Genomic DNA, 27,954 nt, shown 5'->3' on the forward strand with positions numbered 1-27,954 from the left:
ACCCGCCCCCGCCCCCTCCGCCATTGGGCGGTGCTACCGCCACCTCGCCTCTCCCGCAACTGGATTGGCTCCGCTCAGGCGGCGCCCCGCCCACGGGGCGTTGACTCCTCCGCCTACCCCCTCGGCTCTGAGTTGCCGGCCCGAGGCGATGTCCCGCCTACATGCGACCCTTCGTGATTGGGAGGCCCTTCTTAAAGTCCCGCCCATCTGCTCACTTTCATTGGGCAAAGGCACCGCAGCGCTCGGGAAAGGTACAACGGTATTGCTCAGACCGGCTGTCAATCGCTGGGTCTAGGGCCTGTGTGCCGGTTGGCAGCAACTCTCCAGAACTAGAAAGGACCTTACTCGTGGTTGTGTGTGCCATGCCTGACTAAGGCGGGGGAACGGCATCTTCTCTAGCCTCGCTGTGAAGCGCTGCTCCGAACAGACTGAAATAACTTTGCTCTAGGCTTCCCGCAGAGGTTCTGAGTTAGCTGTTTCTGCTTGCGATGCCAGGGGTTGTGAGCAAGCGTACCCGCTCCCGCATCAGGCAGCGTGTCGGGCATCTGCCATGGGCGAGGTCCTTCGGCGGCCTCCGGGCGACGCTGACGGGAGAGTTCCGGCACCAAGATGGCGGTGGCCGCCGAGCTAACGGCGCTGGGGCGTTGCTGGTTCTGGTTGTTAGTGGGGCTGCAGGCGGTGAGAGGCCGTTCTGGTTCATTCGCGCTTGGGGCTGAGTGCGGCTGCGGTTTCCTGAGATAAAGGCAGGCGGTGTTAAGCGGGGCGGGGGGGGGGGGGGGTGGGCAGGGTGAGATGTGTCCCGTGGCGAGAGGGGGAGGCAACGGGCCTTTTCCTGCCCATCCCATCCCCGAGGCGTCGTCCTATGCCGCGTTCCGCTCCTGCCGCCGTGGCCGCCTCTTTTCCTCCCTCTGTTGGAGGCTGTTCTCTGCGTCTCTCCTCTTCGCTCCTGCTGTCGCTGCCTCTGCTCCTCTAGGCTGAGAGCCGCGATTTGAAGCCTGAGCACCCCTCCGCCTTGTCCCCGGTTTGCCGTTAGCTCGGAAAACGTAGCGATCGGTGTGGGTGTCGCAGTGACTCCTGAAGTAAATTTACAGGCTTTCTCGCCCGTTTTTAATGGGATTTGTGTGCTATTATAAACCTCATGACCCGGGTTACCCTTGCTAACGCAGTTAAAAACGGGTTTGGAAAGTGAAGCTTGGTGGCTTTTGATTGCTGACTGAAGGTTGTCCTGTGAAAGGCTGTCCCTCGAGAATTTCCAAACAGGTCAGCTGTTTCAGTGCACCTGATGCCCTTAAAGTTCTGCCCCACCTGAGCTCCAGAGACGTGAGGTTATACAAAAGACCTGTTCAAACGTTTCACTCTAATAAGTACTTCCTAAAGCAATTTGTTTTGATGCTGCATGTGCTTTATTATATTAAATTATCTAATGTGAAAGCAAAGCAGTCATGTAATGTGTATTTCTAGTCAAAGCTTTAAAGGAGAGCACGCTGCTGAAATGAGGTGCATCACTGGCTAAGTAGCTGAATTATCTTGTTCTGATGGGAAATTAGCTTCTGAAACGTGAAATGTCCTTAACAGAGACATTTATTAGAATTAGTTTATTTATTATTTCAGGACAGTACAATAGTTATGGTACTAAAAATTGAAGAAAATACTAGGGACAGACAGTTCCCCCCCCCCTCTTCCCTATGGTTTTATTCTCAAGCTGGTTTGAGCTTGCTGTGTAACCAGAACTTCTCCACTGAGAATTTCTCTTGTAATGGATACTACTTGTGTTCATACACTGTTTTTTGGTTTGTCCCCCAAAAAAACCAAGAGAGTATTTGCCTTATATACACAGATGCTTTAGAGCTCTGCTGGGGAAAGGTGTGAGGAATGTTGCTGGTGGAAGCAAAATGACAATGCCAGTAGTGCCTGACAATGCCATTTTTGCTCCCAGGTGAACACATTCAAAAGTGAGGAAAAGATGACAGTAAAGCATAAAAGGGCTGTATGGCAAGCAGCAAGGTGCAAGAAAACTGTTTTAGCTACCGTCCTCATCATTAATTTAATAAGTGAACAATAATTAAAATGTAGATTTGGCAGTTTTTGAAATCCTCCTTAGATTTTCTATACTACTGTGGTGGTGTTTTATTTCTTTTTGCCAGAATCCCTCAGAAAGGATAATAGTAGATTATTCCAGTAGAATAGGGTCCCACTTTTGCTTACCTGCTGTCGTATATGGAAATTGCTTTAGCAGTGTCCTGTAGGAAGAAGAAAAATAGCTGTCTACCTGACAGAATAGTAATTGAAAATAATTTTCTGTATATTATACTTTTCTATTTGTTTTAACTTTTTTAGCAGATACAGAGAAACAGAATAATGAGGCACTTAATATATTTTCTACCAATTTCTAATCCATAACACTTCCTATCTGTCACATCAGTGACTTGTCTTTGACTATAGGTTGGCCACTTCGGGGGAGGAAATAGGTTTCTCTCTACCTTTCCTTGGATATGCTGTACATATTAAATGATGGGTGAATGTGAAGAGAAGTCTGATCTGTAGAAGGACAAACTTAGTTTTACTACTGTATTTTTCTGTTTGGCCTAGCATAATTCCTCTGACTTTTGGTCTGTTACCATCCAGTCCAGTTTGCTGGTATCATCTCCTTCTCTGAATACAGGGATGCTTGCCGATTGATTTGCTGGTGGTTTAGATTTGTAGGTTTTGCCCAAGGTCTTTCACCCAGACTGAGAAGCATCTGGGAGAACTGTCTCCTTTCACTCCTTTCTTAATTTCCTCCCTCATTTTTTTCCTCCCCCAGCATGCAGCTGGAAGAAAAGGTTTTAATCTAGTCTAGAGTGTGAGAAATCTCTGTGTGGGGAAGTGGGAATGTGAAAACAACCCCCAAATATCATTTAAGTGCTGTGATAGTTGTTAAAATTGTTTTTGCTGCTCATTTAAAAACAGAACTGGTGTTTTCCATAGAAGCCATGTAATTGAGTTGCCTATTTAAATGCATTACTAGTAAATGGGAATTGCAGGTTTCTACCTGTACTTCCACTTTTAGTATGTGGTTTTCCTGTAGCATTAATGCAAATAAGAAATTAAAATTCCACTTGTATGTGTTGTTGAGTGGTTTGGTCTGTTTCATCTCTCCCTGGTTGTGCTTTTCCCACACTTAGTTGTGATACTTATTTTCCAAGTGTTTGTGGCGATACAAAATATACTGAAATTGTTTTGAAAGAGTAGGCTTTAAAGAGCTGTAGCCATGTTTGTTTTTTTCTTAATTTGGAGCTTGTCACTCACCAGCCTGGGCTGCGGCACCAAGGACACTATTGCATCCTCCACAGCCAGGAGGAAATGGCCTGCCTCTTGTAGGCAGGATAGGTACCCTGAGTTGATTAGTATTAGTTCATTATCTCAACTCAGTCCAGCTGGGTAAGAATGATTGATGCCATAATTCCCCCTTCTTGTTTTATCATTTTTTGTTTTCACAAAGGCTTTATGGGTGAGCAGAGACCCAGCCCATTCATCCAACTCCAGCACGCTTCCCTCCCGCAAATACCACATCGGGGCTTGCAGCTTTACCTTCTTCTCCAAAGGACTCTCGCTCAAGCTCCCGGCTCTTGCTCCGGCTCTTTTGGCTCGGGCTCTCAGCTCAGCGAGGGAGTCGGGGCTTCCCAGGGTCTCACGGATGTATCACGTCAGGGTCACCAGTTGTCACTCACCAGCCTGGGCTGCAGCACCAGGGACGCTGTTGCATCCTCCACAGCCAGGAGGAAATGGCCTGCCTCTTGCAGGCAGGATAGGTACCTTGAGTTGATTAGTTAATTAGTTCATTATCTCAACTCAATCCAGCTGGGTAATAATAACTGGTTGCCATAATTCCCCCTTTTTGTTTTACCATTTTTGTTTTCATGAAGGCTTTAAGGTGAGCAGAGACCCAGCCTATTCATCCAACTCCAACACGCTTCCCTCCTGTGAATACCACGTCGGGGCTTGCGGCTTTACCTTCTTCTCCGAAGGACTCTCGCTCGAGCTCCCGGCTCTAGCTCTGGCTCTTTTGGCTCGGGCTCTCAGCTCGGCAAGGGAGTCGGGGCTTCCCAGGGTCTCACGGATGCATCACGTCGGGGTCACCGGTTGTTGCTCACCAGCCTGGGCTGCAGCACCAAGGACGCTGTTGCATCCTCCACAGCCAGGAGGAAATGGCCTGCCTCTTGTAGGCAGGATAGGTACCTTGAGTTGATTAGTTAATTAGTTCATTATCTCAACTCAATCCAGCTGGGTAATAATAACTGGTTGCCATAGGAGCTATCAATAGGAAAACCATAGAGTTGTCAGAAGTGTATATAAATTAACTTTGGCAGGTCTGATACCTTGAAATATACATATTATGAGTATCTAGAATTCACTAGTAGTGTAAGACCATTCTTCAAAATAAGGTGGTGTTTTGCACTTGTGGGCAGACTATTAGGCATTACTGTAAAACAGTAGCAAGAGACTTTCTTCCTAATCATTAAAGTGTTTAAGATCTTAATCGTTTTAAACGACTAATTTAATACTAAAGTATAATATTGTATTGATTTTCAGATAAGTGTATATGGAGCACAGTTGTCATCAGAAGCTTGCAGAGAGCTGGGCTTCTCCAGTAACTTGCTATGCAGTTCCTGCAACCTTCTTGGACAGTTCAATCTGAATCAGTTGGATCCATTCTGCAGGCAGTGCTGCCAAGAAGAAGCTCAGTTGGAAACTAGAAAGGTGAGTTTTGAACCAAATTCCTTGTAGAATAATTTAACGCATTATGTTGTGTTTATGAAACTTTTCATTTTAAAAATATATGAGAATCTGAGTTATAATCTGAAGAAGACAATGCAGTGTTTCTTGGTAGCCCAATATACATAGGGTCTAGATTTGCAGACTTGCCATATTGCTCTAAAATAACATCCCTGTATGAGCAGAGAGAGCTTTGATTCTGTGACAGCCCTTCTTTGGTGTGAAGTGGCTCATGGGAGCTGTTTCCAGCTTCTTTAAATTGAAAGATTTATGGGATTTGGAGAGGGCATAAAAAAAGAGGGTAAGGAGACTGGTGTTATTGATCATAGCTATTGCTTGGTCATTGACCCATGGTGTCATGTCCAGGATAGTTCAGTTCAGTCCCTGGAAACAAAAGGCTGATCCACCTTTCAGATCAATTCCTGAAGTGGCATGAACCAGATAGAAGCAGGGCTGCTTGACTCCATTCTGCAGCAGTTAGAACAACTGGGTTCTAACAGCTCAAAATACTGGGGATGATCTTGCTCAGAGCCTGTGCTGTGCTTCAGTCGGGCTAAGTCCAAACCTTTCTTTTATCTGTAGTAAATAAATACTATTTTGCTTAAGATACATCAGCAGGGAAGAATTTTTACAGAGCTCTTAAAAAGATTACATGCTTTCAAATATGTTGTAATTTAAGAGTACTCTAGAATACATTGAAGACCAATCAATTATCAGGAAAGTAGAGATTTCAAGGAGAAGAGATGCTGAAATTATTCTAAATGGCTAGGAGATAGCTAAATAACTGACAACATGAAATTAGTGAGGAAATCTAGTTAGTAGGTTTCTCCTGTCAATTAAATTAATCACAATATTAAAAAAAGTCTGATTATGGTGTTAGGTACAGTATATTAAATATCAAGAAGAAAATGTTTGAGATTTGCAGAGAATTGATAATAAGTAGTTCGTTAATATTGAGAGACTATTAAGGTAATAGGTAAGACTGCAAATTGTGCTGTTTTATATATTGACGAAAGAATGCTTGCAGTAATAGTTCAGTACAATCCTTATGGGGTTTGAGAGATTTTTGAGGGAATGGAGAAATAGGAAAGGGTCTCCAGCTGTGCTGTGGTTGCCTGCCACAACCAGTAACTGTCGTGGTGGCAGCAGCAAGGCTTCCTGTCTTCCTGTAAAAGTGGATGCTTTTATTTGTTCAGATAATATTCTTACAGTTTTGCCTCAGTGTGCATAAGATGTAGCACAAGAACTTGTGGAGCCTGACAACTTCTGTTGTCATTTGTTCAGAAAATAAACGAGAGGAGTTGTGTTGTATTTCTGTCAATGTGACTTCTGAGGGGAAAAAATCTTGGTTTTATTGATTTATCAGTAATTTACTCAAGAATGTAACTTAGTTTGTATTGTAAATATTGCATTAATAAAAGTTGGATCAAACAACAGAATTTAAATCAACAGATATTTTTCTGATTATCCCGAATCAGACCTGGGTTTCACCATGTGGTTAATCACGCTTTTTGTGTAAGACTAATCAAATGTCATCTTGTGGTCAGGGCTTTACATTGTAAATATTTTCAGTCTCAAAACTTTTTCTATTTTAGTCCTGTTAAATGTAGCAGAACAAAAAGCATAGAGCTGGACAGGGTCTCAAGGTGGTTCGACAAATCCCTTCACAGTGACCCAGAATTTGTTGTGTATTCACAAGAACTATGAGATTGTATATTGTAAGTTGATGGGTTTTTTAATCTATTTATGTTGGTTTCATTTTCTGCTTGTGCTTTGTAGTAAATATGAACAATTTGCTGCTATAGCACAACTCAATGTACATCTTGGCTATTATTTTATCTCTTCTTACTTCTGTGACATTTTTGAAGAAGTTTAATGCAAATAATTCTTGAGATTTGGAGCTAGTATGTTAAGTATCGGCTTGAATTATAGTAGTGATTATGGTACTGTTTTCATATCCAGGTTTGAATGCAGGCTTTCTCTACTCTGTGTGTGAATAGAAACATTGAATTGTTCTATCCTTGTGGTTATATGGCTGAGTGCTGAATTATAGCATTGTTTCTAATATTCTTTTGAATGCTATTTCAGAAGGTGAAAATTTTTATACTGTTACCACTGCTTGGAAATGTGTATTTCAGATTTGCTGATTTTTCTTTAATTCTTTTTTTAAAACTTTTACTTCCCTCAGAGACTAGCCAGTGGAAAATTAGTATTGGGAGAAATGATTGCAAATATTATCTTAACAGATTGTATTCAGAATCATCACATTTTGGATTGACTTGTGTTTTAACATAGTGCTGGTTGTAATAGGTGTCTGTAATTGAGCTTAAGATTTTACTCTTACATAAAAATCAACATTCTAATTTGTAGTAGCTTCTTGCTAAAGTAGTAGCTTCATTATGCGCGTGCAGAATAGAAAAACTGAATGCTGCCTTTTGCTATATTTTTTTTTACTTTCCCTATTTTTTTTTCAGTTTACCATAGAAGTCTTCCTACTGATAATTTGATAGTTCAGAGTGAATGGATGTTGCAAGTCTTAACAGTTTTTTTTCCTACCCTCTTGCTTGAAAAATTTTTTAATCTTGCTCTAAAAACCTGCATCTAGATTTAAGATGTCTGTCTTGCTGATTAGCAACCTTATATGTTGCTGAGTTCCAGAGCAGTGGTGCTCTGAGTTTTGCTACATGCTTGAATGTCCTCAAAGGACAAAGCACATGAATCTTTTTTTTTTTTCTGAACCATGATTCCAGTACATGACCTAGCTTGTTCATTATATGAGCAGATATTTGTTCCCATCATGTCACACAACATGTTGGTAGTCTGTGCTACGAAGAGACTTGCACACTATTAGCATTCTAGGACAGGCTTCAGGATTTTAAGTTAATTCTCCTTGTATGTGGCAAGTATTAGAAATAGAGGAAGCAAGAATTAGGTTATTGCATGACTTGAGCCTGAGTTTTGAATGAGAATTTAATATCAAAGGAAAGGAGATAGCATGTGTATCTGAGAATTTTTATGTATCATAGCTACCTTTCTCAAATGCTCTGTGAAATATGCCCAGTCCTAAAAAATTGTTTGTGCTGCGTAGCAACAGTGCAACCTCAAATGAGATGTTTACAGATTTCAACTGTTTCATATCCTTGAAAGATACTTACTAATCCTGGTCTTGTTATTGGTCCAGTATTCTGTGAGTTGACCTTGTGGAAAATAGCTGTGAGGTACTCTTGTCCAGTATTTCTGTTGCTCTTAACTTCTGTTGACACCTGTGCAGTGAAATACTTTAATTACTTCATAATTGTACTGTGGGTAAAACAAAAAAAATATTTTGGTTATTTTCTCCTCATCTAGAGGTTTTGCATTCACTTTGAGACTAATTCAGATGCTGGCTTAAACAGTATTGCTTTAGACAGCTGCAAGTTTTAAGCCTCAGTCTGTCAGATGCAGAGTACTGCTGGTGTGTAAAACGTAGAAGGATGAAATGGAGGTGAAGCTAACTGTGCGTGAAATTGTAGTAGCAGGAGAGATTGTCCATATTTTGCAGTAGCTGAAAATAGCCGCACTCCATCTGCAGCTTCACTTACCCTGTGTGATCATTTCAGACATAGCTGTAAGCATATTCCATTAATTGTGTAGTATAATCTTAGATTTATCTCAATACATGCATGTCAAAATCCAAATTGATTTTAAGAATCAACTCTGTGATGAAATTTGCAATACATTAAATTTCACAGTTGCACTGTGCAGGATTGCCACAACCCTTAAAAGTAATCCATATTTCTAAACAGAGCTTTGAAATATATTTGCTCACTAAATGTGTTGAACTTCAGCATTTTAAATTTCTATCATTGAGTATTTGTCATGTTGTAACGTTATGGTGTTTGGTGAATTAGATAGCATGACATCAGGTGTAAGCAAAAGTTGGCCAGGAAATTTGAGACCTGAAAGCGGATGGTTTAGATGGCAAGTTGTCATGAGTAACATCATACGTGTCTATCATACAGGATTTCTAAATAGTTTGATTCTGCTGTAAAACAAGGCAAACATAATGATACAGAAGTCTATATGCATACTTTTAAAGTTACGTAGAGCTGGGAATAACTGCTCCACTGTACCAGTTTAAGCAAATCCATCTAAAATCCTGAGATTTTTAGCAACTTTCTTGGGCATGTACTCGGGGTTGTCAAAATATGATGCTGTCAAAACGTGGTTTAATAATTTATTGGAATATCTGGCCTCTGCGTTGCTAACATAATGAGAAATTTAGGATTGTTTTTCACCAAACTTGTACTAGATGTAACAATATAACTAAACTATTTCAGAAACTTGAAATGGATTGTTGTACTGTAAGAGGAGAAGTTTCCACCTTGATATTCTTCCTGCACCAGTAAATATAAAAGTTCCCTTTCATTCTGACATAAAACTTTGTGAAATATTAATCAGAAATAAATGTGAGCAGCTTATAACTCAGCTATTACTTTTTCCAAAAGATCTTACAGCCTGTCTTAAGGTTGGTTTACATTCAGAACCCCATTCTGCATCCTACCTGAACCTAAAATGACTTTCAGTATTTAAGACTGCTGTTTGAAAGTTAATGTAAGTCTATGGACTTAACCCCACTAGCTGTAGACAAACAGAATGGATGAGATTTAGAAAATAGTGGTATTCAGTGACCTTTAAGTATTGCGCTTTCTCAGCATTTTGAAAAATGCTGAAAAGAGAACCAACTGGAGAGAAAATCCTAAGAATGCATACTAAAACACTCTGGAAAATGGGCAGAAAAGTCAAAGCACAGCAGAAGAACTTTTCGTGGAGTTTTATTATGGCATTCCACTGGCCCGTCGGGTAAGTGTGTCTTCATTAGTTTGATTGATCAAAACATGTGGCAGCCAGGCATGTGTCACTCACAACAAAATTGTCACGCAGGCCTTCAAATGTTATAGGGTAGGAGATGAGCATGTATGCAGAAACTGTTCCTCAGATCAGGTTATTTTAATCCTAATGGATAATACTTATATTCTTATGATGTAGTTTGACCATAACTTAAAACCAATTCTTTGGTTGGAGTTAGTGTTAGACCCCTCCTGGAAATTAAATAAATATTTAGTGTAATATTAGTAATAAACATGTCCACTGTAATTATGACTCTGCCACTTTTAATAAAAACAAATTGAAAGCTCTCTTAAAACTCACCTTTTTACATGTACAGACCTTTAAAATGTGCTGTTATGAATTACAAGGAGGAGTAAGGTGACATTCTTGTTCAGACTTACTTTTTAAAACTCAAAATAGTTTACAAAACTCACAATAATTACTGAAACTAGAATAACTTGAAATGCTCTCAGTGCTTTAGGCTACTCCCTGTGTGACCCAATTTAGTTTCATTTTTCAGGGGTTTTTTTTTTCTTTTCCTTTCACTAATTAAAGTGCTATGCTCAAAAATTACTGTTGGCTGCCTGCTTGCTCTGCCAGAGGCTCTTAATATGAGTAGTTCCAATGAAGAAGTCTCATCTCTTGGTTTTTAACTCGATGAGTAAAAATAGAGAACTACTTAGAACTCACTGACATCTCAGTAATGTAACGTAAGTATAATTCATATCAATGCTTGTATAAATGAATTAGAATTTTAGTTGACTTGTAGCTATTTCTCAAAAAACCCAGCTTTTTCTTTCTTTTGATGTGTTCTGTAAAATCCTTTGCCTGCTTTGTAAAAATCAAATTGTGCTTTTACATAGCTGCACTCCATATTTCTAACACGCTATATAAAAATGATTCATGTTCATTTTTTTTACCAGTTGTGACTTTTAAAAATAGCCTAATTCAATGACAGCATATTTTATTTAACACTTAAGTAAATAATCGGAACTCTGTAATTAAGACTAGTATGTCAAATGATTTCCCTTCAAAGTTTGCTTTTAACCAAAAAGCGCCCCATACAGTTCATAGGGGAATTATTTATTGGGGAATATTGATGGGGAAGTTGGGGAATTGAGATGATTGTGTTCTCTCTAATTGAGAGTCTTTTATCAGAAGACTGTTTTTCAGAATATTATGCACAGCCATTCCTTGTACTAAAAATGTGCTGAAGTGGATGTCCTTCTCAAGAACTTTACCACATACACTCTTTCCCTTCCCTCTGTACATGATGGTATCAGCAATGAAAATGAACGTTGACAAACAGTAGTCCTAGATAAGGAAGTTGCAGCTAGCTAGTCAATGCCTAAGACAGAAATTTACCATCTTTTGTTTGGAATCAGATTCACCGAAGGTTGATCTCTGTCAGATAAACCAAGATAAAATACATTATCTGTCTGTAGTAGGGAAAGCTTTACCTATGGAAAACCTCTTTCTAGTCTTATCAGTGAAAAAGAAAAGGTTAGGGAAATTATAAATGTGAATTTGATAAATGTGAGTTAAAGTTGATGTCCGTCTGTGCTAGTGAATAGAATAGGTTTAGCTAATTAAGTCTGACCACCTTCATCTGGATACACATCTGGATAAAACACTAGCATTTGACTCTACATTTATTGAAACAACTTCAAAAAGTACAAAGTCTCCCAATTTCTTAAATGCACAAAGTCAAATAAATAATTGTTGAGTTCTGTTCTCAATGTTTTCTCTGCAACTCTTCCAAGATGCTTTCTTTTTTAATAAAAGCACAGATTCAGGAAAATTTAGAGATTCTACTTTTAGAGGTAAGTAGATGGTTAGATAGCAAAGCTAATTGGACAGTGTATTCCAAAATTGGAACTGTTAACTTTCTGTCTCTACTTTTTAGCTCACATAATTCTGTTCACTAGGTCCAAGTGAGGGCCTGCACATAGGAGCCCTTTTTCTGGCACTCTTCTCTATTCTACTTTGTCCCGCACCCCGATTCAAATGAATTGGGCATTCACACCACCTGATCTGTGCTGCAGCTCCAGAGGTCCAAAGTTATTTTAACTGATGGTTGCTCAGCTTCTACATTTTCTCCCTCACCCTTGTGCCAGATTTCTTGCTCACATGACCTTATACCAAACCATTTGTTTTGGAGCTTTTTGGTGGTTGTTGGATTTAAAGAGTAAAACGTTTAGACAATAGTACAAGGAGGAGATTTTTTTTTTTTTTTAACACCAAAAATAAAACACTTAGATGGATGACACATTTTCTGTATGCCGAATATTCTAATAGTAATGCACCACTGTTATGTACATACAGAATAAAAAAGCTGAATCTTCTACTCAAAACAGAACTCAAAGTTCTGAAGATCTCCAAGGATACAGATTGTACAACCTTTCTCAGTAAATTATTTCACTACTTAAACACTCTCATTGTGACTTTTTTACCCTTAGATTCAGTTGGAATTTCCTTTCCTGCAAATAAATGAAAACTTAGATTCTGCTTCAGCTTTGTTTAGAGGAATTTGCCTGTGATGCATAGCAGTAATCACAGGAATAGCACTAATTCAGATAACTGTTTTTTGACCGTTTGACCCTGTTTCCAAAGTCTAATTTCGAGTTAGGCATCTCCCTTTACAGGATAATGACTTGTGAATGGGAGCAGTTTCTTTGTTGCTAAATTTACTGATGACATCAGTCTTCAATGATGTGTGTGTGTGTGTAGCAATGACTTTATTGGATTTTTGCATTACAGAACAGTAATTCATAATGTTCCTGGCAGTGAGGCTTTCCAACTGCTCTCTATTAACCAGCCCTCAAATTTTTGCTCATTTTCTGTCTCCATGGAAGGGGAAGATTAGACTGATTTTGAAAACTTCTAGCTGTCCTTACAAATACCCTGTGTTCTTTCCCCCAAAGAAGATAAAACATTTTATCGTTTTTATCTCAATGTATATTCTTTAACTAATCTAGTTTTTTAGTAAAAGTAACAAATGAATTGGTAGTTAAGATAACTAGAACGAGCAGAAGAAACTTGCACCAAAATCTCTTTTCTTTGTGACTTCATTGCTCAGAACAAAAAATATCAATTATTAACTTGTTTCGCTTTCTGAGTAGGTGAGGCACACTAATTTGTGTGCTGAAAAGACATCATGCACTCTATTTAAAACAATACCAGTTTGCATGTACCAAGTAACTTTGGCCAATAAGAATAATAGTATCTGTATTTTTCCTGACTTTTCTTTGAAGTAAAACAATAGTATGAGTTGATAGGGGATGAGGAGGTTTCTTTGGCAGATCTGCTTATATAGTAATATGAAATAAAAATTACAGTGAATTTCGTGAAAATAAAAATTGTTTGGTTTTATGGAAAGAGAAGTTGGTGGTAAATATGTAGTGGAAGATAGTCTTGTACCTGAGGCAAGCGAACATTCCAGAGTTTTAGCAGTAGTCATAAATTGTGTTTTACTGCTTGTTCTCAGAGCTTAACTTTATTTTTTAAACTGTGATATTAGGAGAGGAAAATATGCAGATATCAGAGGGAATCCAGATACAATAAGATAGCTATTTAACATTGTGTGGCTTTATCTTAACAGCCTGTTTCCTTGCAAGTTTTACGATGTGATGGTGGTATAATTTTGTTCAGCTGGTTGCAAACATATGTACAAATACATTTTAAGTGACACTGTAAACTGTGCAAGGTCAGGCTTAATCAGTAGTTAGAAGAAACCAGTGTGCAAAGTATAGGTGCTACAGAAGTAAAATTAGGGATAATTTATTGTATTTTACAAAACTTTGTCACCTTTGATGTAAGACCACTTTATGATGATCAAGGAGCAATCATTAAGTACCTTTTTTTTTCAGTTTAGTTTGATCTGAATTCCTATTTGGTTGTAAACACTAACAGTTATATATCAGCTTCGTAGCAGGGATGTGATTTCTCTTCTGGAGTTTTCACCATGAGTATTTGTGATAACAATTCCATATCTATAAATGAACATCTGCTGAACTTTTATCTGGCAGAAATTACTCCAGTTCTCTTCCTAGTAACAGGTGAAATGTTTTCTTTCACCTAAGTTAAGGTTCCTTGGTTTTAATTGACGAAACAGTTATTTTTACAATACATATTTTTATCTAACACTATTCTTATGTAAGTGGTGGTTTATTCTGTTACAGTTAACACTTTCCTTCATCATTCAAGCAGACATGACTGATAGTGTGATTTTCCTCCTCTCAGTTGTGAAGAGGCATCTTCATTACATCAGTGTGAACTACTACAAGATGTTCAAGTATTCACAGAAAGCATTTGAATGAAATTTAACTCAAGCTGATGGTTTGTAAACGATACGGGAAAAGTTCAGATTTTGTCACAAAAGCCTTAGAAAGCATACTATTAGAACATTTTTTTTAAAACTTAAGATATTTTTATAGATGCAGACATGAGTCATCCTGCAATCAGCACTTGTTTTGGACTTTAAAATGGACACTAGTAATAGTTTAAAGAGTCTTTATTTCATTTCTTGTACTAACCTCACTGTCATGAGCACTAAAACAAGTGAAGCATTATTTTAAAATGAACTAACTTATGAGTTAAGCATTGTGTAATGAACTGAGTCGTCATGTTCGTATGCCTCCACACTGAGTGATCCATGTCACTTAGTAATACTTGAACACAGTAAATGCCTTCACAAGGAAGTTTGGAGGACATCTGCCTGAGACATGATGGGATGGTAGTAGCAGTAGATATTAACAAGTATGCTTTTGTTGTGGGTTAAGTGATGCAAATAAACCTGTGTTTCTTGCAAAAGACACCTTTGTTTAGAGTTATAAATGAAGCCAATTGATTTTTCTTTTTCTTGACTAGCAATCTAGAGAGCAGCTGTTTGTCCCAGCAAGGATCTGAACTTTTTTGTACCAGCACAGTTGGGCTTCAATTATGGCGGAGTTAGAAGCTCAAAATATAGACATCAATGAGTGAGCTGTTTTCTTTGTCAAACTTTACTTCTATCAGATATTGGCTAGCAGTTACAAACTGGAGTAGTTTGTAATTAAAGGATGTCTTACATATTTTAGATTCCTACAGTGATCTTGTTTGATAGGAATCCTTGTTTGAAAGGAAGAAATAAGCTGTAAGAATTACTTTCAGTAATGAGAACTGAATAAGAGCTCATTTTGCCATTGTCCTAAATTTGAGTGTACTTGGTTCTTTATACATATAAATAATTAGTTAACTAGATAGAAAAAGGCTACTTACTCTTTTATGTGTATTTCTTTATACTAACTTCTTGGTAGATAATTGTCAGTATCAGAGAACCAGTATAAGTGCTCAGTGTGTTAGTGTGTGTGCAAACTAATATCTGAATCTAGAATTGGTGATACAATTGGTGTTGAATGGTTTTTAAAGAAAAATTAATAGAGATGAGATAAGTGAAGTTTATAATCTCACTATTCCACATTTCCTCCATCTTTGTAATTATGTCATGTTTTAAGTTCAGAGGAACTTTAATTATGCAAGCTAGTATCTGAGCTGTTTATCAGTGCCTTTTTAAATTAACATCTTTATTTGGGCAGTGAAAAAAAGCTTTTAAAAAAATCTGGTATTTTTGATCTCAAGTATTGTTTCATAGCAGTTCTGGGTTTTAACAGTCAAATCTTAGTTTTTATCTTAAATCTAATGTTTAGTTGAAAATGTAGATGTAGTTAAGCAAATTTCTGAGATGCTGTTCTGAAAAGATAATGCAATGTAACATTTTTAGTTCTGTTTCCTGTGGAAGTAATGATTACCGATTAGTTCACATCAGGCAAGAATTCGTATTAGAGTATTTCTTATGTTCTAATTGATGGTATTTAGGCAAATAGTGAGTTGGATCTCAATTCAGAAGATTCATATTCTGAAATGAAGATGTAGTCCTTGCTGTTCATAATGCCTACATAGATAGGTGAAGAAACATGAGTAAAATTGCCTTACTTTGAGATTTCTGTTGTATCGTGTGTTTTGCTTATATGACTTGTCTCTCTGTTTTTAGAATGGTTAGTACTCATCAATTTCATAGTGAAAGCTTGTTTTTAATTACCTGTATTCACAGTTCATATTTTAAGTGAAATGTGAATTTACTTCATTAAGGTTAAATTTTTCCATGTCCTGACTTGGATATTTGGTCTAAAAGAAAATGAAAGTGAAGTCTTAATTGGTTATATAAGGTAGTGAATCGAATTAAAGACTTTTAACTTAAGTATATTCTGTCAGCTTCTCTATAAGCAGTGGAGTTTCAGGGCTAGGTGGTCTTGATTTGGTATACAGTATTGATAACTGTTCAAGATTAAAATGCCTAACTTTACAATATGAAGTTCTATTTTAGTAGCAGGGAAAATATGGTGTTAATTTATATTTAAGATTCAGCAAACTACAGAATCTATTGTGTGTTGCCAAAACAAGTTTTAAAACGTGATGATATACAAGATTATTTTTTTTTATTATTTAGATACTGCATTTTACAAAATTGAAATGAACTTGTACTTGCTTTAAGAACATTGAATGAGTATCTTGTACCTGACATCTAAGTGCAGGCATCAAAGTTAGCCCAGCCTGTGTATATTAATTCAGCTAAGGCTTATTAATGTGATCTGTCCTCTTTCTGCAATCACAGTTCATCTAGTAGTTAGCCCAGATGAGAAGTCTAAAGTCACTGTCTTATCTTTATTATGAACAGTATTTCACTGTCCAAGTTAGGTTTAAAATGGAAACTAAAATTTCACTTGATGAGAATTTCTTAGCATCTTTGGGGAGGAAGAAAATGTTTTCCTATTACTAATCCATAATTCCTGTTTCAACATGGATTTTATTTGCAATTGCAAATTTAAATTGCATTTGAAAAAAGTAAATTGCATTTAAAAAAAAAAAGCTTTGCTTCCAGCACAGTATATCTCAAATTATCTTTTTTCTTGTTTTCAGATTTTTAATATAATGAATGGAAATTATCATGTATCTTGAGTGAGCAGTCAGTTGTTGCATAAATCAGAGACAGGTCTGGAATTGTGATTCTATTGAGGATCTTAATTATTTTTCTGTAGTTACTATCAACACAATAGTGTATTGTCCCCTCAAAGAAAAATAGTTCAATAGATAACACACCATAAGTAAACTAGTAATGTAGATTTTTGATGTCATTAACAGCTTCTGTATATTACAGCTTTATGCAGGAGCTGTCCTAGAGGTATGTGGATGAAAATTGGGAAGGTTCCCTCAAGTCCAGGGTAAGTAAAGCCACTACTGTTCCTTCAAATGTGAATACTGTCATAGCTGAATGAAGAAATGTGCTTTTGAGTACTACTACAAGTAGTCATAAATTTCATATATTATTTCAGTAAAGTTGCATTGACCTGAGACTCATGGAACTGGTCTCCAATAGTTGATAGATGAAATTATATTGTGCACTTACAGAACTACTTTCTTTTCACAGATTCTGCAGTATTAATTGTTTTGCCAGTGGATAATGGCAAAACTAAAGTGAATGGAATACAGTAGTGTAAAAGGAAAATCAATACTATCAGTGTGTGGTTTGGAGGAAGCTGCAGGAAAAACATCTGTGAAAAATTTCATCCTGGCGTTTTCTTATAAATGAGGGAAGAGCTTAGGTGATAGCAGTACTTCGATTTTATTTTTTTTTCTGTAATGAAGATCCTAATATTGTACTTTGGACATAACTGGCCATAGAGAAGAAAGACTAATCTAGCTTTAGACCTAAAAATGCACAAAACCCACATCTTTATCTACCATGGCCGATATTAATACCTCCTTGTTTAAAGGCTGACTGACAAACAAGTGAAAAGGGATTTTAATACAGGTGACAATTAACATAAGTTATGCTACTTTAGATCCTCTCCTGCCATCTCTACCCCCACACAGTTCAGTTAATTGACTGCAAGACCAGAGCAAAGCTATTTTCTCTTTCCCACTGTTTAAAACACTAAAACAAGTACTGTTTAAATGACTTGTCCTACTTCAGGGATGTGAGGAGATTAACTTTGTTAGTACAGGACACCATATTATCTCCATGACTATTCAGACTTTAGCAAACTTAAAAATGTTCCCAGCTGCTGTTGCCCATTCACTCAGCTTCTTTATGGTTGTGAATTTGTAACAGTTAAGTGCATTTTTGAGCTATAGGTTTGAAGGAAAAGGTCAACCTGTTAGCCTGACTCTAACCTGCATTGTCCTCAGTTATCTTCATGTGTAGATCCTAAAAGGGAATGGCCCTCAATTTTTGCTGTGTGCACACTATGGAACGTGTTCCGAAGAAAATACTTGAGAATTTAAAGATTTTTCCTTTCAATTCTGGGTTATCTAAATCTACTCAAAGATTTAAATTCCATTAGTCATGTAGCTTTTTAAAATGACCGAATAAATTTCAGTGGCTTTTCAGTAGGTTCTCTGTTTTGACTACCAGTTCTTCTTTGATATAGTAAGTAAAAAAAAAAGAGGACTGACTAGTGCACTTAAAGATCTCTTTTTCCTTTTATTCAGTTTCTGCAGTTACCCAATCTAAATTTACCTTGACCAGTTTTACTGATAGGGTATTAGAACAGATTGGAAGATGGGATAAATTTTAAGAGCATATTCAGAAATTCTAAAAGCAGTAGAATGTATTCTTCCAGTTGGTATTTATCCTTACATCAGTATTAATCTCAGAATACTTTTGCTTAATTTCCCCCTTGATTTTTAGCTTCTACCAAAAACAGTATTTAATATCTCCATCTTAAGACATTAACATTCAAGATGTGTTTTTATTTCAACTTTTCACTGAGGTGTTTGCTATGGAAGTTAGGTTGCCTGGAGGCCACGCTGCTGCTTTTGAAGCAGTGTCTTTGTAGGCTTCATTAAACTGTGTAGCCTGTCATTGACAATGTCTCATTGCAAATAACTGATTCCTTTGCTGTAGTTTCTGCTAGGATTTTGTTGGTTTTGTGGGGGTTTTCTTGCAGAAGATATACAAAATGGCAGTACTAATTGCAGGATTGTGTATAATTAGAACTATGTGGACTAGTACATGTTACTTCTGTATCTGACGATGAAGTCTTCAAGTACCTGTATAAATTGTTTTGTCACTTGGCTTACTCCTACAGGCTTGATTTGTCATGAACTACTTCTGAATTATATTTTGTCTGGCCAGAGGATGAACAGTGGGTTTGATTTTTTTTTTTTTTTTTTTTTAATAATGAAATTCGATCTTAAATGTAGTTAAGGATTAAAATCTGTTGCATTAATAAAGGTTCTTAAAAGTTACACAATAAGGAAGTTACACAATTGGAAAAACCTGTGTGTTGCCTGTGGTTATTAAATGCAATATTCTATGGTCCGTCAGTGTCAAAATTTCTATCAAAATTATTGGTTATTTAATTTTTAGCTACAAATAGTTGCTTTATATACTTGCCCGCCTGAAATGTGAGAATCATTACATATGGAATATATTTATAGATACTGGGAAAGCAAAGAAGTGACGAGTGATGAAAAAAATCTAGTCCTCAGCAAGATTGAGATAATCTTAAACTGAATGTTCTTTTTGTAATATCACAACAAAGTACTAAATGCTTTTGTGAATGTGGCCAAGGATATCTGTTATCTTTTTTCAAATACAACTTCTTGTGATAAGTCAGGTAACAGACCACATTCCTGTAAATCTCTAAGTTCCGTACTGAAATACTTTTCCTACTAACTTTCCCTGAAAAATAAATTGCTCCATTATAAATGCTGTACTGTAAAATTAATTCTTATATTACTTACATTTTGAAATTGTTCTGTGTAAAGTTCTTAAATATTTATCATTTAAAAGCACTCCATCCAAGTAAAACATTGAAAGCGTAAGTGACAAGATTCATAGATGAAGCAAAATTTTATTATACCAGGTAACACAGAAAATGTGAGTTTTCGGCTGACATCCATAAAACTAAGGCTCTGAAATAAAATAATAAATTAGTTGGGTCAGCGATTAATCTGGCATATTTAAGTTGACTTTTCAGTGGCAGCCCTGTTCTGTTCATGATGAGATAGGAGATCACAGTGTCTAGACTCCTACGTTCTTTCCAGCTTGTTTAGCAAAAACTGACTTAGGCTGGGTTTTTTCTTTGACCGTTTCTCTGCGTTCTTTTTGTTCATCAATAGAATAACTCTCACCTTTCCCCGTGTGACTCTCTTAGTTAAGAAGTGGACGTGCTTCCAGCAAATCTGTTACAGAAACAAGGTCCTTAATCCTTGAACTCATTGCAGCATGCAACTACGTTAGATCCTCTGAATTCAGAGTCAGTAAGCACTCTTATTATATTGCCCAAGTTCTGCAAGCGTGAGGAAGATCCTTGTACCTGTAACTTGTTATCGGATTGTAATTTAAGTAAGATCACTTATTTTCTGGTTATCTTAATCTGTAATTCTTAAACACTGGTGAAAGGAAGTTTTATTAACCTTAAATCTTGCATTGGTGGAAATGTCAGTAAAACTCTGGCTAAGAAATGCAGGATATTGTAGTGGGAGATATGCAATGTTTTGTCATAATCTTTTGTAATCAGATGATATACAAACTAAAACAATACTTCTCTTCAGATTTAGAAGTGTCTCTTGCCCTACTGCTTCTACAAAGTATTCTGGTTTTTTTTTCAAAGTTTCTTCTTCAGGCTTGATCGGAGCTCTCTTTTGGATTTGCTTTTGAAAGTGTGTGATGCTTTGTATAAAATCATGAACAGCTGCACTGTAACTTGATTAATAGGCTACAAATAATAGTTATTGATGTGCCATATGAATTCTTAAATGTAAATTCTCTCAAACTGAGGTCCCTAAAAGGTAAAGAGGGATAGCCATTAAAATGTAAACGAGTGCTTGATGTCTGCTGTAGTTCTGTCTTTTTGCTAGGCCCTCATGGTATCTTTTGAAGCAGGCTCATGCGATATTCAAAATTGCAGAGCATGTATTAGTCTGGATCATGCCCTTCATATATAATAGTAGGTAGTCAACTCTGTTTACAAAGAAGTTATGCCCAGCGTATAGATCTGCAGTTCTGCATGGAGAGATGTGGAGTCACGTCCATTTTGGGTCAGAAAGTTTTCTTACAGTGTATCCTACCATACCTCAGAGAGAATAGAGCAGGTGTGTGCATGCATATACATAGACGTGCCATTTGGGCATGAGTGATTCTTGGATTCCTTAGTAACCTCCATTTAGGACGCAAGGCTTTTATTTGAACAGGCTAGTTTTCACAGACTTTTTCAAAACAAATATGTGTTATGTCAAAACAAGGTGACATTATAATGGTAGCACTGAGTTTCACTGTTCTACTGTGTTCATAGGTAGAGGCTGCTCTTAAGTCTTTAAAAGCACTGTTCAGCGTTACCATGCTTTGCAAAACAGTTTGGTGCTGAGCAGGCTTTGAAGTGCCTATACACACCTGATCCTCTTCTCTGACCTTTTAGTTGTAGTTGATTGTGTGGCAATGAAGTCTGCTCTGTGGGCTCACGTCAGGATTGCCTTCTCACAGAAGGTATTTGGTATTGCGTGTGTTTTATAAGAGCATAAGGTGAAGTGATTTTCTTAACATGATGTGAAAGAACAGTTGTAAAGCTGGCAGCAGAACAGCTCTGACTTCTAGTCTGGTGTTTAATTCACCAGAACATAGTGTCACGGCACCAAGCCCAGAGTTCATCTTATGGAAGTCAAAGTGGAAAATGCCTTCCCTGCTCACCCGTGGTTGGATTATATCAATGTTTTTCTGCTGCAGTGTGTAATTTCTAAAGCTGCTACAGGCAGAGGATAATGGGGAGATAGCTAATGTTTTATTATTAAACATCAAACTATTGAATAGTGGTGTAAAAATGTGCAGGTAGCCTTCAGACATAGGATCATAGGAAGCAAGGTTGATGTCAGGGTATAGCGGGGGAACTGCTGGGGCAGTGCTGAAGGAGAAGCATGTACACCACATCACATGACAGGCAAGCAGCCACAGGTCCCAAAATGTGCACTGTAGCTGCGTCTGACTTCCTAACCCCATCAATTCTATTCAAAGGCTGGTTATTCAACTTAGGGCATGCTTTTGTGGAAAGAAAAAAAGTGTTTGATGGGATAATCTGTATTTTTAATGCTTGTCAGTATATTAGTTTCTCACTTCAACTTCCAAATCTGAAAATATACAAATTATTTGTACAGTGAGCGTTTTTCTTTGTTGCATTGCAAATTCAAGTCACTAATGCAGAAAGTCACTATGATCAGCATTAGAAATAAATAGGCCGTTAACAGAAACCAATTTTGTTCCAGCTGTCTAAAATTTCAGGAAAAATGTTCTGTAGTGCTTCAGCTTTCAGAAAATGTAGACATTTGACATCGATACAAGTGTGTAATAGCTACTTGTAAAGTGACAAATGTAATACTGCCTATAGAATACTTTCTTCCACCTAATTCTGTTCCCATTTTATGCAAGCTTGTGTAGTCCAACACTGCAGCCAGAGAACAGCCACCTATGTCCAAATGGGCTTTCATCTGTCATTCAAGTAACAAATCCTCACACCTGTTACAAGCTTTAAGTGCTGTAACCTGAGTTAACCCCAAAGGCTAGTCTTTAATACAATTGAGTTCCACAGTTCAGATTTGCTTCTGAAACTTTATCCATTTTACTATGCTCTCTTACGGTTTTGTTGTTTTTTTTTTTGTTTTGCAATTAAAGTTACCCACTATACTGACTGCTTCTTACAAACCTCCTTTTCATATAAAGCCCTAGAGGCTGATTTCAGCTTTAGAATTAAATTGAAAATAATGTGAAAAAATTTCCCATGAAATAGTTCAACGTGCTGTGGACTTAACAAAGAATAAGAAATATCTTTGCCCTTTTTTTTCGCATGTTACTGTTGATGACAGCCAAGACAACTAACAGGTTACAAGAACATGGGAAACAAACACTCAAGTTGGAAACTATGTCTTTGTGAGTTTAAATCAGAATTGAACTGCAGTATGTGAGCCAAGTACTGGTTGTTTAGTTCTATTTGAAATTGTTATACAAGTACAGCTTACAATATGACCTTAGTGTATGGTTCTATAGAGAGAACGAAAACAAGCCTTATTTTCTTCTTCATAGCTGTAGTATATCTGGCAGCTCATTGGGACACTGTTTTTTTTTTTTTTTAACTTGTTTATACTGTGTAGTGGTTGGTGTGGCAGGCAGAGTATATGATTTTGAACTTAGCGGGAGGACAGTGGAAGAGGGAAGAAAATAAATGCCACCCTTTATATACATACTGAAAAAGTGTTAAGGTAACCGTCTACAGTAATACAGAGACAGGTTTAAAGATGCCAGGAGGCATCTTTACAATTACTGAGGAAAGCACTACACTTTGTGAGGCAATATGAAACATTAGTCCTGAAGTTGCGCTCATCTCCATGCACCAGCTGGATGCACTGCAATTTGAGAGAGATTCATTGTTACCTAACCTTGAAAAAGCAGCTTTAACATGCAGATAGCACCTTTGTAAGAGACAATCTGTACTGGCAGGGTTCATCCTTGGGGAGACTCTGCTGGTGTAATACAGGAGTGTCCTGAATCCACTTAATTGCAGTACAGATACTGAATTCAGCCTTTAGCATAAACTGAATGTAAGAAGGAGGAATGAAGACTAGGCGATTTTCTAAATAAATTTTAAGTACTTTTAGAACTCAAATATTCATTAGGCTACAGTGTTTGGAAGTAGGGGATTATGCTCACACTTTGTCCGAAATAATTCATATCGTCTTCCCTTTTCAAAGTTAATGTTAACATGAGGCCTGCGTTGTGCTGTAGGGATACAGGCTGCTGTTAATGCTGGCCGTTTCTGATAGTGCTTCAGGTGAAGAACTGTTCATCAGCAGCCCACCTCAGACCTGAACTTCTCTCCATGTAGCTACTTGACAGGCCATAGAGCCCATCTGAAAGCTGATTGATTGCCTTAAGGAGTGTCAAGAGAAGAGGAGATATCAGCTTCTCTTTGTTCTTGTTTTCTTGTTTTGTGCTGGTTTTCAACATGTCATCTCAGAGATCTCTGCAAGGCAAAATGGTCTGTCATGTTTGCAAGAATAACACCTCTGCCCAGTTTCCTCTGTGCCCTTCACCTGCACTGCTGCAGCTTGTGTAGAGTGTGCTGATGGGATATGTGTCTCATTTAGCCTCCCCCACAAAGGTTATCTTCAGCCAAATTTTGATTGCTTTAATGCTTTTCCTCACGTTTGCAGCTATGGGCAGTCTGCTGAAGACAGTCAGTTGTACATGCAGATAAACTGATTTAGATGGTTGCACTAGTGTTTGAGGAAAACTCAAGCAGACATGAAGCTTGTTTAGAATACTAGCAAAACTAGGGTGTTCCTTAGGCATAATAGGTTTAGTATCACTAATTTTGTGAGGATATTAAGAATTTTAAATACCTAAAATACACTAAAATACCTTCTAAAGCATCATTCTAAAAGAAATAATTCAGGGAATGCTAGCTTGAATGTAAGTCTACTTTATGCAAGTGGAGAAGAGTTTGATTATCTTTCCTTTTTTTTCTCCAAACCATAGCTTTTGTCAGGAGTGATAAGCCAAAACTCTTCAGGGGACTGCAAATCAAGGTGAGTAGTATACTAACTTTTTTATTCAGAATGTTAGGAAGAATTAAGCTTGGTGGAGATAGTTCTGTGGATTATTCCTTATTTGCTGATCAAGTAATCCTTTAGCAGAGGACATCTTTTTGCATTGCCAGTATAAATCTTTACAAGTTTCTGCTGCTAATATTAATTGGGTTATTGCACAGTGACTGTTTAGTACCAATTCTTTGTTGTTGGGGTTTTTGGTTTTCTGTTGTTGTTTGTTTTCAATCCAAGAAAAAAAATATACTGGAACCCATAAGTAATAGCAGATGGCAAAAGAATGTGAGGAATGTTTGCATTCTGTCCATACTCTGTGGGTATCTTGGATTTACTCAAGCTTATTCTGCCATAGGTTCCTTTTCTCCTGTTCTGTTCTCCCCTCGTTTTCTGACGGAGCTGCCACTTCTGTATGTTCAGTGATTGTTAGATTTTTCTCCTCCCTCTTGGAATTTCCCTTCTGTGTTCTATGATTGTTTTTCTTTATAGTCTTCAAACATCCAGCTTTATAGAAATGCATATACTGAATGGTGTTTCTTATGACTTGTATATATGCAAAGCTGCACAAGCTGCACTGCTCAAACAATTCTCTGGTTTCAAAGATCTAGTGTAAGACTTCACTTTCCTCTTAAAATCCTGTGTGAACCTCCAGCGTACGTCACAGATATACATCTTGATTCTCACATCTTTTGCTCCCATCTCAATTCACCAAATGGCACCATCTGGAATCACTTTATAGCTATGCATGGCTGCAATAAGTGATTTGTCTTCTCAGCAGCAGATTCCATCTAAAGCAGATTTCCTCTGTCTCATGCGTTCATGTCTGTGTCCTCCAGTTTCTTTCAAAAGCTTTCTCTCCTTCTGTCTCTTTCATTTTTATTTTAAACTTTGTAGCTGTATTGAACATCAAAGCAATCTAGACTACAACTAGTACAGAGCACTACCAGAAAAAAAATAGTGCAAATGGACCTGTATTTATTTTACAAGACTTGAAGAAAACAGATTAGAGATGCCCCTAGCTTCATTAAGTAAAACCAACTAGGTTAGCTCACTAGGGTAAAGTAAAATACTCCTGGGGAAATCTTTTCATGAACTTAAATCGTTAGGGCCTTCTAATACTGTTAAAAGCTTTTATTTGCATTACATATTTTGTAAACTAGTGAGTCTTCAGAAGCATTAAACTATTATGTTACCAGCAAAGCCTAGCAGGCACAGATTACACAGCAGGAAAGAACGTGATTACATTAGCAATTGATAGTAGAACTTCGAGCTGTTAAAGTGACCAGAAATTTCTAAAATGGTAAAAAGGCTATTGATGATACGAGAAGAATCATTCAACTGCTTGATTCAAAAATCCAACTTTGGTAGCTTAAAACAGCTGAAGTAGAATACCATCTTTCAAAGCTAGGCTTATGGCACTGCTGCCCTACATGTGCATTAGCTTTTGTAGTGGGCCAAGGAGAACAAGAAGTAGATGTCTGTGTGTCCATCCATCCCCCCCTCCTTGTTTGACTTGTTCCTCCACTTTCTTCGTGGACATTAAGTGCAAGTCAGAAGCCTGAACTGAAGCAGTTTCCTACATGTTTTACTTAAGGCAAGTAACGCTGTTCTGGATCTCAAGATAAGCATTTACTGCTCTTAAAGTACTATGTTTTAATTTCCTGTGAAATGAGGCCTCTCCATCCCTTATGCTTCATTCTTTTCTCCCACCCTTATTCCTTAGGACTAGGCAAGAAAGCATCTAATCCAGAGCCGCAAACACTGGCCAGCTGTCGCCAGTGGAGCGTGCAACCTGCAGCATCTCTCTGTCTTTAAAACTTCAATATGATGCCTCCCCTTACCAGTTCTTCCTTTGCATGCACACAAACTCTGGCTGTGAACAGCCACTTCTCCTTTGAATCTGGACAGTAAATGAAAAAACATTGGAGGAGAGGAGGTAGCAGCATAGGAAAGAACAAGTTGACTGATCTCATAAGCTTAATTTAATAGATCTGTTTTCGTCAAGAAAAGTGGAATACATTATTGTTAAATACTCTAGTAATGAAATTCATAATATCAGAACAAAATACATGGCACTGGAATATTTATAGCATTGACAGGAACAACCAAGTTTGTCTGTTTGGTTTTTAAGAATTCTAATTTAAAAAGCCAAAGCTTAGGTTGATTTTGCAGCACAAATTGTATTGCAAAGTTTGCCCAGAATACTCTGACTTAATGTAGTGCTCTGTTCTTAAGTATTCATACTTCATGGTGTCATTCTTTAGACTTTTTAGTATTCTTGCTTTGACATATTTCAAACTGATGTAATCAGTTGGGAGGGAGGAGGAGTGTTAACATGGAGAATGCATTTCCCAGCCCAAGGTAACTGACCTTTCTTTTTTTTTTTTATTTTTCCCCTGCAGTATGTGCGTGGTTCTGACCCTGTACTAAAGCTGCTGGACGACAGTGGGAACATTGCAGAAGAACTGAGCATCCTCAAGTGGAATACAGATAGTGTGGAAGAATTTCTAAGTGAAAAATTAGAACGTCTATAAATCATTGCTTTCAGTCCTCTTTCCTTTTCATGTTTTGTCATGGTAATCTCAGATGTAGTGTGCTACAATTGAAAAAACATTCCAGCTTCTATATTAATTTTAAATTATCTGTTGTGCTGTACTAAACATCTTGTAATTAGAAGGGGAAGCTTCAGCACACATATCTGACAAGCTGACAAACAGAATAGTTTGTCTTAATATATTTCAGCTCTTAATGCATTTATCACTAACAAAATGCTTTGTTTCAAAGTTAATTATGCAAATATCAGTTTGTTATAATTGGACCTGTATTTACAATAATTTCAAATAATTGAAACGATTGCCATGCTTTTTGTCTGCTGCTCTTTGTAAGAAAGTCAGAACCAAATGCAATGTACTATCTCCCAAAGAAACTTGACTGCTAATGCCCTCTTCTTTTTTGTATTTGAACTGTCCTTTTTATAGAACCGTTGTTTACAGTGAGTATCTAGTTCACAGTTTTTGAAGCTGATGGAGGAACTCATGCTCTGGTACTGTGAAACACTTAAGTACACTTTAGTGAAGACTACATAGAAAACCTCTGTGGTGTATGGAAGTCAGATGTCAGGTGTGCTTTATGTTAAGTGTTTTGCTTCAGAAAACATGAGATACGAGTCTTGAAAAACCTTTCCTTCTAACTTTCACAAGTTTATTGGAAGACTGTTTATCAAACAAATTTATAAACTGTTTTAAAATGTATATTTTTCTTTCTCAGTTGAAATTTATGTATGTATGGTAATGAGTCAAATCCATTATGACTTGTCAGGTTTTTTCCACTTAGAGTAAATAAATACAGTAAGCAAGAATAATGTGTGGGTTTTTTCTGAAGTCTAATTAGCAACTAAGTCTTCCCTTTAACTACTTCACTCACACCAGTTTTTGGTTGGATGGGTGTTATGCTAAAGATTGAATTGATACTCAGTTTTTTCTCTTAATATATAATTTTATATCTCAAACTTCTGTACAACTTACAGATTTTATTCCAAACTTTTGACAAGAAATGAGCAGCTTCATAGCAGAACAATAAGCTTGGGACTGAGACCATACTAAATTAGAAGTAATACAATAAGGTGATTCTTCAGACATAGTCTTCTGAGTTTTTATTCCTGAAATATTCTTATAAACTCTTAGGAGGTGCATATTGCTA

General features: G+C 37.3%; 1 protein-coding gene across 1 annotated transcript; it reads left to right on the forward strand.

Moving 5' to 3' along the window:
- Positions 1 to 595: 595 nt before the first annotated feature.
- On the forward strand, positions 596 to 27,605 carry SELENOF (selenoprotein F). Its single transcript, XM_086617324.1, has 5 exons — positions 596 to 678; positions 4,573 to 4,740; positions 16,820 to 16,883; positions 24,191 to 24,240; positions 26,658 to 27,605. Exons 1-5 carry the CDS (start codon positions 610 to 612, stop codon positions 26,787 to 26,789), a joined length of 483 nt encoding a protein of 160 aa, XP_086473450.1. The 5' UTR covers positions 596 to 609; the 3' UTR covers positions 26,790 to 27,605.
- Positions 27,606 to 27,954: the final 349 nt, after the last annotated feature.

This window comes from Tauraco erythrolophus, chromosome 10 (genome assembly GCF_009769465.1).
Source record: "Tauraco erythrolophus isolate bTauEry1 chromosome 10, bTauEry1.pri, whole genome shotgun sequence".
Taxonomy (NCBI): Eukaryota; Metazoa; Chordata; class Aves; order Musophagiformes; family Musophagidae; genus Tauraco; species Tauraco erythrolophus.